Raw genomic sequence first — 10,252 nt, forward strand, 5'->3', positions numbered from 1 at the left:
ATGTAGATTCTGCCCCCCAGTTGGGCCATGTGCTTCTGTGCCTTCTATTTCGGCCAAGCCCCCAGTATGGAAGTGGGTCCAGGGCAGGCTCCACGCAGCAAAAATTCACTTAACTCCCAGCAAAACCTACAGGCCCCACAGGGAGCCTGGGACCTGAAAGATACAGGTTCTCAAGGGTCTCTATGCCAGGGAAAGACAAATTCACCTCCCCAGGGAATGCTATCACTAAGCTGAGATGGAGGCCCAAGGGCAAGAGGCACCCAAGCCTGAGAAGTAGGAGCTGGATAAGCCCACATGGCCGATATGAAGCTTACTCTAGCCTTTGCCAAAGCCGGCCCAGTCCAACTCCTACAGGCAGCAGTCCTGACTATGCCTGTTCTCCCAGACAGACTTCTCTTTGCACCCAAGAGGCTGGACCCACTTGGGAAGGGATGACAACGTTGGAGTCAGACAACCTGAGCTCTACTCCCAGCTATGCCACATACTAGATGGGTGACTTGGGCCAGCCATTCCCCCTCTCTGTACCTCAGTTTCACCCTCTGCAAAATGGAGATTATAATGCTAACCTCAAAAGATTGCGATAATGCCCAGAGAGAGGCCCATGCAAGGCTTGGCTCCAGAGGGTGGCAGTTTTAATCAAGAGACGGCATGGATGTTCACTGAGAACTGGCTGATGATCCGGGTGACAGAGGTGACTGGGGAGGAGACCCTGGAAATCCCAGAGCTCAGAAGGCCCTGGTTTGTCCCTCAGGAAACTCCTAGGTCTCTATTTCTCTCGCTTGAGGGTCACGGGGAAGGCAGACACCGCAGGAGAGGGAGAGGAGCTGGGGCTAGGATTTGAGGCCAGAATTTCAATCTGTCCAGCCCAGTGAGAGATCCAAGAAGAGGCATGATCCCAGTTCTCAACTATTTGAAAACTGGAAATGCCAAACAAAGAGACGGATGAGTCAACTGGGGTGAGGAGGGGAGACCAGGACCAAGAGGTGGAGGGGAGAGCAGAGCTGACTCCTGGGGGTGAGTATGGAGACGCGGGAAAGGAAGAAGTGGGAGCAGGGAGCAGGAGGTGGGCTGGGAAGGGGCCAGAGGCAGCTGGGAATTCCCAGCCCCATCCCAGAAGAAGCATCTGTGGGGTCACCCAAGGCCACCTCTGAAGTCCTTCCTCTGCTCAGCCCCAGGCTGCCTCCCCATTCTCCACAAACTGGCACTGGGGAAAAGGTGGGAAAAGATGCCAAATGTTAAAAAATGAAACACCTGGACTTGACCCATCTAGCAACTCAAGCCCAAGGCCTAGCATGGGGGAAGAGAGGTCACCACGCACTTGTGTGTCTCTTTCTCTTTACTTGCGCTGTTTCTCTGAGAGCCCACGGGGGCCAGATTTAGAGCTGTGTGACCTCGCCAACCCTGGCAATGAAGACCTGCTACAGGTTTTCCCAGGGCTCCCTGTACTATGTCCTGCCTCCTCCAGTGTGGGCCTGACGGAGGATGGGGCTGGGAGGAGGTCCCAGGAAGCCTCCCTCCACCGCTCCCCTCAAGATGAACATCCTTTCTGCACCCATGGGAGCCACTTGGCCATACCTCCTGTTGCTCAGAACCTACCAACTGCACACATCTGGGAAGGGGACTACGGATCCATCCACAGACTTTCCCAGGCCACACCCTGGGTGTACTCCCTCCCTCTCCCCCTCCAGGAAGGAGCAATCAGGGTGGAAGGGTGGACTCTGTCCTGCAGCTGTGGCCTCAGTGGGGGAAGGAGGCAGTGACAGATCAGATGCAGTCACATCCGGGGCTCTCGGACTGCGGAAGAGAAGCAGAGGGAGCAGGAATGATCTCTTTCCTCCATCATTCATTCAATAAGCCCAGAGCAGGGCCTGGGTTGATGGCTGGCAGCAGTTTTGATCAGAAGGTGTGCCATGCTGAGCAATGGGAACCCTGAGTCAAATACCACTCCATCCTTGCCCTATGCAGGAACAAGACTAATAGAGTAGCTACCAATTGTCAAACACCTATCACATTCCAGACACCAAGAGAGGTACAGCCACCTGCTCTCATATCTGCCTGGGAAACAGGCATCGCGATCCCTATTTCTGACCTGAGTCTCGGAGAGAGGAAGCAAATTGCCCAAGGTCAGTCACACAGCCAGCTGGGGCCGAGCCAAGACTTCAAGTCAGGGCCCTCTGAGCCCACATCTTTCCCTCAACCACAGTGCCCAGGGAAAGAGGCTCACAGTCCAGTGAGGGCACAGACAACTAGAAGATGGCAGGGTGGGCAAGCCAGCTTGTTCCACGTGTTCCAGGTCTCAGCAGATAGCAGTGGCTTGGAAGGACAGCTCTCCCAGGCTCTCCAGGGGCCAGAAGCAGCCCCTTCCCAATCCTCGGCAAGGAGCCCGCGCCTTTTTGGCCTGCTGGCTTCCTCAAGGTCATTAATTTATTCACTCAATAAATGTTCACCTACTATCACCTAGCACTGGGCAAACTGCAATAAAAAAAACCAGAGTCCCCGCCCTCATGGAGTTTCCATTCTAGATGGGTGGAAGACAATAAATTCTAATTAAACACAAAGATCTATAAACCATGAGCTCAGGCTGTGGGGCTCTAAGGGATTAGTGTCTGCAGCTCCTTAAGTGTACACTCAGCAAGACCCCCTCGCTGAAGGTGGGAGGCAGGGAGGGAGCTGACTGCCCTAGCTGTGAGTCCCCTCCATCACCTGTCATTTTCCATCTTTCTCCCAAGCCTGCACCTCCTGAAGTTTCTCCATTTTGGTTAGTGGCAGCTCCATCCTTCTGGACGCTTAAACCCAAGATTGTGGAGACATCCCTAACTCCTCTCTTTCTGTCCCGCCCACACCCAATCCCTCTCTTTCTGGTCCTACCTTCAAAATACATTCAGGATTCAACTCTTTCTTCCCACCTCCATTGCCCTGGTTCGAACTCCCATTGTCTGCAGCCTGAGTCACAGCCTTCCCGCTATTGCTCTTGACCCTCCACATTCTCTTTACAGAGCAACTCAAGTGAACTCCCTCACTCAGAAGCAAATACAAAGTTCTTCCCTCAGCCAAGGCTCTGCTGATCTTCCCTTGCCAACCCTCTGACCCCAGCGACTACGCTCCCCCTCACTCATGCTGCTCTGGCCACGTGGACCCCCTTGCTTTCTGCAAATACGCCAAGCACACCTCTGGGCCTTGGAGGGCCCTTTCCCTAAATATCTGCAGGGCTCACATCCTCACTTGCTTCAGATGCCTTCTATTCGAATGTCAATGTATCAGAGGCTTTTCCTGACCACCCCACCTCTTCACTCTCTAGCCTCTCCTCTGTTTTATTTTTTCTGGCACTTAACACTCACTGACATATTATATTTACTGTCTGTTTTCCTGCACGAGCTAAAATGCAAGTTACATGAAGGGAGGGAATTTGACTTTTTTTGTTGTTCTTTGCCATAACCTCAGCATTTAGAACAAGGTCAGATAGTTAGAAGGTGCTCAATAAATATCTAGTAAATTTTAAGTCTAACACACACCTATAGAGGACGTCAGTTTACAGAACATTTAGTCACATACATCATGGGTCCATTCAGTCATTCAATGCAAACTATAAACCTTTATGCTCCAGCTGCCCCCCCTAAAATCCAGAGCAACAGAGAAACAGGGCACCCTCCTGGTGCCTCAGGGATAGGGCTCTAGTAGGTAGCTGGGGGCTGGTCTTAAGGACATCTCAGGGATGCCACAAATGCCCCTGGAGATGCTCTGAGGTCCCTGCAACCTTGGCACGGGTGGGCATCAGGAAAAGGAGGAAGGGTGGGTTCCGGGGGTGGCTGAGACTTGAAGTCCCCACATTCCCTGGCCTCAAAGAGCCTCCTTGTTCCCAGGGCTTTCATGATGGTGCCCCTGGCCCAACCGCCCCCAGCAGCCACGAGCCACTCCCCTCTCAAGGCCGCTATTGACATGGACGACGCCACTAGGCTGGGCAGTGAGGTTGGCGGCTCCCCGCGAAGCGAGTTCCACACATTCTTCTGGGTTTCAGTCAGGCAGCTCTGGGCGCTGGAGTAGCCAGTAGGCCCTAGCCAGGCCCTGGGAGAAGGAGGGGGCAGCGGGGCCAAAGAGGCCAAGGCCTGGGTTGGGGCAATATTCCAGCAGGGCCAGGACCCTTAGCCCAACCTCCCCCATCCTGGCAGAAATGAGATCGGGGAAAGTCCAGGGTGGGCCCTGGAGGAGGGTACGATGGGCTCACCAGGTCTTTGGGAAGCTGCTGGGGGGATGGGGATATGTTTGCCTCGTCCTCCCTCAGCCCGATCCTCACAGCTGGGATGGGCTGGGGAGGGGAGCAACTGGCCAGGGCTGACAGCCTTTTCCACATGCCCCAAATGGTCTGAGGGTCCAGAACCCAAACATCTGGCCTCGGAGTGGCCTCTGAATCATCATTCCAGATCTTTCCACATCTTGGGCAGCCTCTCCCACCCTTCCCTTCTGAGACTCTCACCCGCAGACCAGGCAGCCCTGAAGCCTCTGCAGATTCACCCTAAACCTTGAGCCCCCAGGGAACAGCCAGGGGAACCTAGTGAGGGCTCCATGCCGATCCTCCCCTCACGTCCCACGAGAGGGGAAGGCCTAGCCTGGCCTACTCGGCCCTTAAGACCCCTAGATTAATTCAACTGTCTTTGGGGTGTCAGGGAACATTTAGTGAGGAAATTCATTAATTAATAAACCTACAAATGGACAGGTAATCCCACAAATGACCGTCCTAGTTTAGTCATTCCAGGCTCCCACCTAGGCAGGTGTCCCTAGGAGGCTCTCTGGATCCTGAGGCACCCCATCCTCTGTACCTCTTATCCCAAAGCCAGACCCTGCTACTCTTGCCTGAGGCAGCCCCTGCCCTACTTAGGGCCTGAGTTCTCACTTTTATCAACCTGAGTGACACGTTTTATCAACATGTACGCCTGCTGCTACTAGCAAGTGGGAAAGCAGGAAAGCAGTGAGGAGAGCCTCAAAAGCCTGGCTCGTGGTACCACTGAGTATACGCGTGAGTCCCTGGGCAAGTAAATCTCTCTGTGCCTCAATTTCCTCTGCCTAGAGAACGGGGACTACACGAGTAGCTATATACATTCGACAGCTATATTAACTGAGCACTTACTACCTGCAGGTGCTAAAGATACAGCAGCCGTGAACAGAAACATGGAAGGTCCTACTCTTGTGGAACTTAAATTGTGGGAGAAAAGAGAGAAACAAGTATACAAATAGATGTCAGATGGTGACCCCAAAATAAAGCAGTGTAAGGGGATGGTGAATGTTGGGTAGGATAGTTGGGGACCTGAAGGAAGAGAGGCAGAAGGTCACACGGATATCTGCAGGACAAGCTTTCTAGGCAGAAGGAACAGCAGATGCAAAGGCCCTAAGGTGGCAGTGTATTTGGCACATTCAAGAAACAAAGGCTGGTGTAGCTGGACCGAAGGAGTGAGGGGGAAGTGGGAAGGAGGAGAGATTCGAGGGAGTGGGGGACGCCAGATCTCATAGGGCCTTGTGGCCTGTACTGTCAGGGGCTCCGGTCTGCCTGGGGACACAAGGAGTGCAGAGTTCTGAGCAGGGGAACATGTGGGGATCTGTTGATAAACTTGGCGGGCACTTGATAAATGTGAACTATCCATATTGTTTTGTCATCATCTGGCCTGGCACCCCAAGACCTCCCTCCTCACCACTCCAAGCCCTGAACCCGTTCACCTTCTGCCACTTTCCTTCCACTCATCTCCCAGGCAGGGCCTCAGACTCACAGATCCCGACTTGCCTGTGCTCAGCCTGAGAACAGGCCCAGGCCAAGCCTAGTAGGGGCTGTGATTCCCTATGCATAGGGAGCTCGCATAGGGAGCTCGCTTAGGGCATGGGGGGAAGGGGTCCATCTCTGCTCCTTCCAGCCTCCACCTCCCTCTATGGACAAATCTGCTGCTGGAAATCCCGAGGGCACACTCACAATCCTCTCCCAGTAGCAGGTCTGGAGCAAGGGGGTCAGTAGGGGATGGGCAGGGCGTCCAGTTATATCAAGGGGAAGGCTGAGGTAACGCTGCCCCTGAGGGAAAGGGAGGCTCCTCCATTTCCTCTCAGCCCACAGCCTCCCTAGTGAGGAAACCCAGCTGAGGCAGGGAACAGGTATCTCAGTGACTTCCCTCAGCTCTGGGAACACTGTAATCACTGTGGCCTCAAGACTCCTATCTCCTGGCAGGGCTGGCCCCGAGAAAGGAAGAGCTAAGGCCCCAGCAGGAAGAAATGGGGTCAGCAAGCCAAGGAATGCCCTGAGTCACTCAGTCCCGGCCCCCTCCCCCTACAAGCTTCACCACCCCCTCTAAACTGAAATTACTCCCACGCTTAATCACAGACCACTATTTCTTCTCTCTCCAGCCCTCAATGAGGTCTTGAGCTCCCGAAGGACCATCTTACCCTCTTCTTGTATTGTACTGGCTTATGGATGTGAACCGAAAGGCAAAAGAGAAAAGGCAGCGGGCAAGGAGGAGTCCAAAGCTTGCTGGAGCACTGGCTAGAAACCCGATGTCATTCAAAACTTATAACTAACTTCTTATCTCCATTTTACAGATTTGAAAACTGAGACTCAGAGAGAGAAAACTGCTCCAAAATGGCAGAGCTGAGATTCATACTTGGGTGTGTGAGCTCCAGAAGCCACCATCAGCCTGGGATGGGACAGTGAAGACCTCAATGTGTTTGCTGAGGAAACTCTAAAATCTTACAGGATCAGAGCTGCATATTTACTGATCTCAGTTCTGGGAAAGCACAGACAGGACCTGATCTTGCTCAGCCATAAACCTCAGCCCTTAGCACCGTGTCAGGTGCACAAATACCTGCCCAATAAGAATGAATGAACCCTGAACTCTGGATGACTGTCGTGGAATGCTGCTCAAAGAGATGCGTTGAATGAAGAAGTGAATGAGATGACTGGCTGCAATCCGCTCCACCCACTCCCCACTCCTACCACAGTGGAACCCAGGCATCCAGGAGCCCCTCGTCATGGGGCAGAGCTAGAGGAGGGTCAGAAAAGGAAGACAGTGCATACGCTGTTGGTGCCTACTTTTTGGAAAAGTGAAGATCAGTGTTGGGAGCTACAAGTTCAAATCAAGACTGAAGAGCAACTGGGTAGGCCCTGCTGGATGCGTTGGGGTGAGAGGCTGAGACAGAGGATTAAGGAAGCTGCCCATGTGAGGAGGTGGGTAGGAGAGGTGGGTGGGGCAAGAGAGGTGAGGGGTCAGATCTAGGGTGGGGGTAAATGAGTGACTCAGGAGGGCAGAGGTAAGAGGGAGCCCACAAGGCAAAGACAGGGAGTCCAGTCACTGGGTAAATACTGGCCAGCTTAGAAAAGTCCCTCTCTTGGCTCTGAGAATAGGGAGGCATGGACAGGGACAGCCTCGGACCACCTCAAAGAGGGTGGGGGTGGTTCTGTGGTTCCCCACACAGGCCAGCCTCCCCAGATGTGCCCCCACCCACATCTGCCACCAGCTCCCTGCCCACTGACCCAGCCCCACCCTCCTGGAGTTCACTCAGGTCCTCAGAGCCTCTCCTGGCCAGCTATTTTCTTTTCCTCTGCGAGGGCCCATCCCAGCTCAGAGCAGGGCAGTGGGGTGTAGGTGCCAGCCTCCCCTGCACCTCGAAGACCTGGCAAGAGGAAAGCTGGGGAAGCAGATCCAACCGTGTCCACCACATAGCAGGCCCAGCACCAGGCACTTACTTTCCTGTGCATTCCATCCAGTCCTACCAACCACCCTTGGGCAATGCATTTTGACTTTTCTTTAGGTATGTAGGCTGGTCTCAGAGAGTTTAACTAGTTTGCCCCAGGTCACACAGCTACTCAGTGAAGAGCAGGGATTTTAATTCAAGTTCTGGGATGTCGAACTCCAGGGTCTAGGGGTGTTCCACGCAAGCCTCAGTTGTGTTCTGAACGGCTCTTGTGCCTGCCTGGTTACTAGATCCCCAAGGGGACAGATGGCGTGGTGAAGTTCCAGTGAGGACTGATAGGGTCTCCATCACCACTATGTGTCCCTTTCCCAAGTTGGCACAGAAAGAGGTGCTCTCCCTCGCCCTGCCAAGTCCTCACCCAGCTCGAAGTTTCTCTGCCTGGTCCCCAGGAATGGCAGGCCGAGTCATGCCTAGCGCGACTCTGAGACTCGGCAACGTGGCCGGGCGACCCACGGGCTCCCACGAGGGCCGGCCCCGCCCCCGGGTCCATGCAGGGTTCCCTGGGCACCCCTCCAAACAGCCCCACCGCGGAGGGTGGTGCCGGCCCGTGCCGGCCGGGGGTCCCTGGCGAGAGCCGCCGTCCCAAACCAGAGTCCCAATCGCGCAGCCTCGGCGCCCCAGCCAAGTTGGCGGGCGCGGAGAACGTGGCCCGGGGCGCCCCCCGCCCCTCCGCTCCGCACACTCACAGCGAGCAGCCGCCCGTGCAGCAGCAGAGCCAGCAGCAGCGCGCCCGCCGCCAGCCGCTCCATGGCCCGGCCCGCTTCGCTCACTTGCTCGGCGCCCGCCCGCAACCGCCCGCTCGCCAGCCTGCGGAGTCGGGACAGCGAGGCCAGCTCCCACCGCCCCCACCTCCCCTCCCCCTCCCCCTCCCACCACCCGCCCCGCCCCGCCCCGCCCCTGGTGCCAGGCCCCGCCCCCGGCCCGCCCGGCCCGGGGCTCCAGGCCCCGCCTCCAGACCGCGGGCGCCGCTTGCCGGAGCGGGCCTCGCAGCCAACTGGGCCTTTGTCTGGGCCCCCAGCCCCCTCCGCCCGGGCAGCGACCCAGCCCGGCTCCCCGCCAAACCCGGCCTGGAGTCTGGGATGGGACGCGCGGGCCGGGGCCCTGCGTGCTGGGACTCGCCCTACCTCCACGTGCACACTGCTCCCACAGGTGACCGCTGACTCTCGCTTCACACCCTGTCACGCTCCACAAACGTGACTCCTCCCACGGGCAACTCTCGAGGACCCAGAATTCCATCCGCTCACACATGCACCTGAGCAGGCACACTTGAGCACATGCACACACACTCACGCCAACTTTGGCTCACGGGACATTTTCACACTCAAAACTTTCACGCACTAACATCCTCATCCACTACTTGTGAACACTCAGAACACTTTCCCACTCTTACACTCAACTTTCATACACTAATAGTCTTTACAGACTCAAAAGAACATTTTATCTCTTCAAAATTTTCACCTCTGCAGGTGACACAGAGAACAACTTAGATACACACTCAGCTGCTCACATTCATATTCACATGTTTACATAGTCACATATATAAATCTCAAGACACGAAGCATAAGGACATATTTTCACACACGAATTCCTCACAGGTGCTCACAATTCACACACAGGCCAACAATTTTCTCATGTGTATATCAGCCTGTATTTTTTACATTTTCTCACACACTAACCACAGTGGCTTACAGTGGGCATTCAATACTGATCTGAATTGCTCCCAATACATACCATGTTCTACATGAATCACTCAAAGACCAACTTTGATTCACATAAATCACAGCCCCAGTGCCAGAGACACACCGACTCACCTACCCAGGCCCAGACACACATAGACCCTGCCAAAGCCCCAATCACAGAAGCTTGGATGGTAAATCACAGTCCTGGATGATCCATGTCTGACACACACCCGCAGACAGCACATGGCCACACCACAGGGCCTCCCTACCGCCTACACTTAGGGCTCCTTTCTGCTGAAAATTTCCAGGGCAGATGGGTGGAGAGAAAACGTGTGTGTGTCTTAGAGGAAAACCTTTTGAGTAATGATAGAGGGAGGAGAATAAAAACTGAAGTTTCCATTGTTTCCTTGAGAGTTGCTAGGTTCCAGAGACTCATGGCTGGGTTTGCAGCCAGGAGTGAGGTGAGCTGTGGACAGAAGGAAATGCCTAGCTAGTTGGGTGGCACCAGGCCTGGCTCCGGAAGGTGTGTTCCCTGTGATAGCGGCCTGCGGTCTCCCTCGCATTCTGGGGCCTCCTGTCCTGGCACCTGGGAGATAGAGAAAATGCTGGCATTTTGACTCCCATCCCATAGAGATGTCTATCTCCAAAAGATGGGGTTCTCCACCCTCTGGGACATATTTCTGTTGACCAGCTCAGAACTCTAAGGGGCGGAAACTACATCCACAGTGGTTCAGTCAGCTCACTGACCCCAACCCAGATGCCAGGTACAGCATTGAATAAGGTCTGTTTCTACTCCAGACAGGGAGATAGGGATGGACAGAGAAGAAGTGCCAGATTTGGCCCTCAGTGAA

General features: G+C 54.8%; 1 protein-coding gene across 2 annotated transcripts in view; it reads right to left on the bottom strand.

Annotated features, from left to right (window-relative positions):
- Positions 1 to 8,568, bottom strand: part of LOC111738208 (basement membrane-specific heparan sulfate proteoglycan core protein-like) — a 36,878-nt gene extending 28,310 nt beyond the window's left edge. The window contains exon 1 of one of the 2 annotated variants that reach the window (XM_023529423.1): positions 8,409 to 8,568. In XM_023529423.1, coding sequence (XP_023385191.1) covers positions 8,409 to 8,471 — 63 coding nt within the window. In that variant the 5' untranslated portion in view covers positions 8,472 to 8,568. The other variant, XM_023529421.1, reaches the window with a different exon arrangement.
- Between the last annotated feature and the right edge of the window lie 1,684 nt (positions 8,569 to 10,252).

The sequence above is a fragment of the Pteropus vampyrus genome, unplaced genomic scaffold (assembly GCF_000151845.1).
Source record: "Pteropus vampyrus isolate Shadow unplaced genomic scaffold, Pvam_2.0 Scaffold36, whole genome shotgun sequence".
In the NCBI taxonomy this organism is placed as follows: Eukaryota; Metazoa; Chordata; class Mammalia; order Chiroptera; family Pteropodidae; genus Pteropus; species Pteropus vampyrus.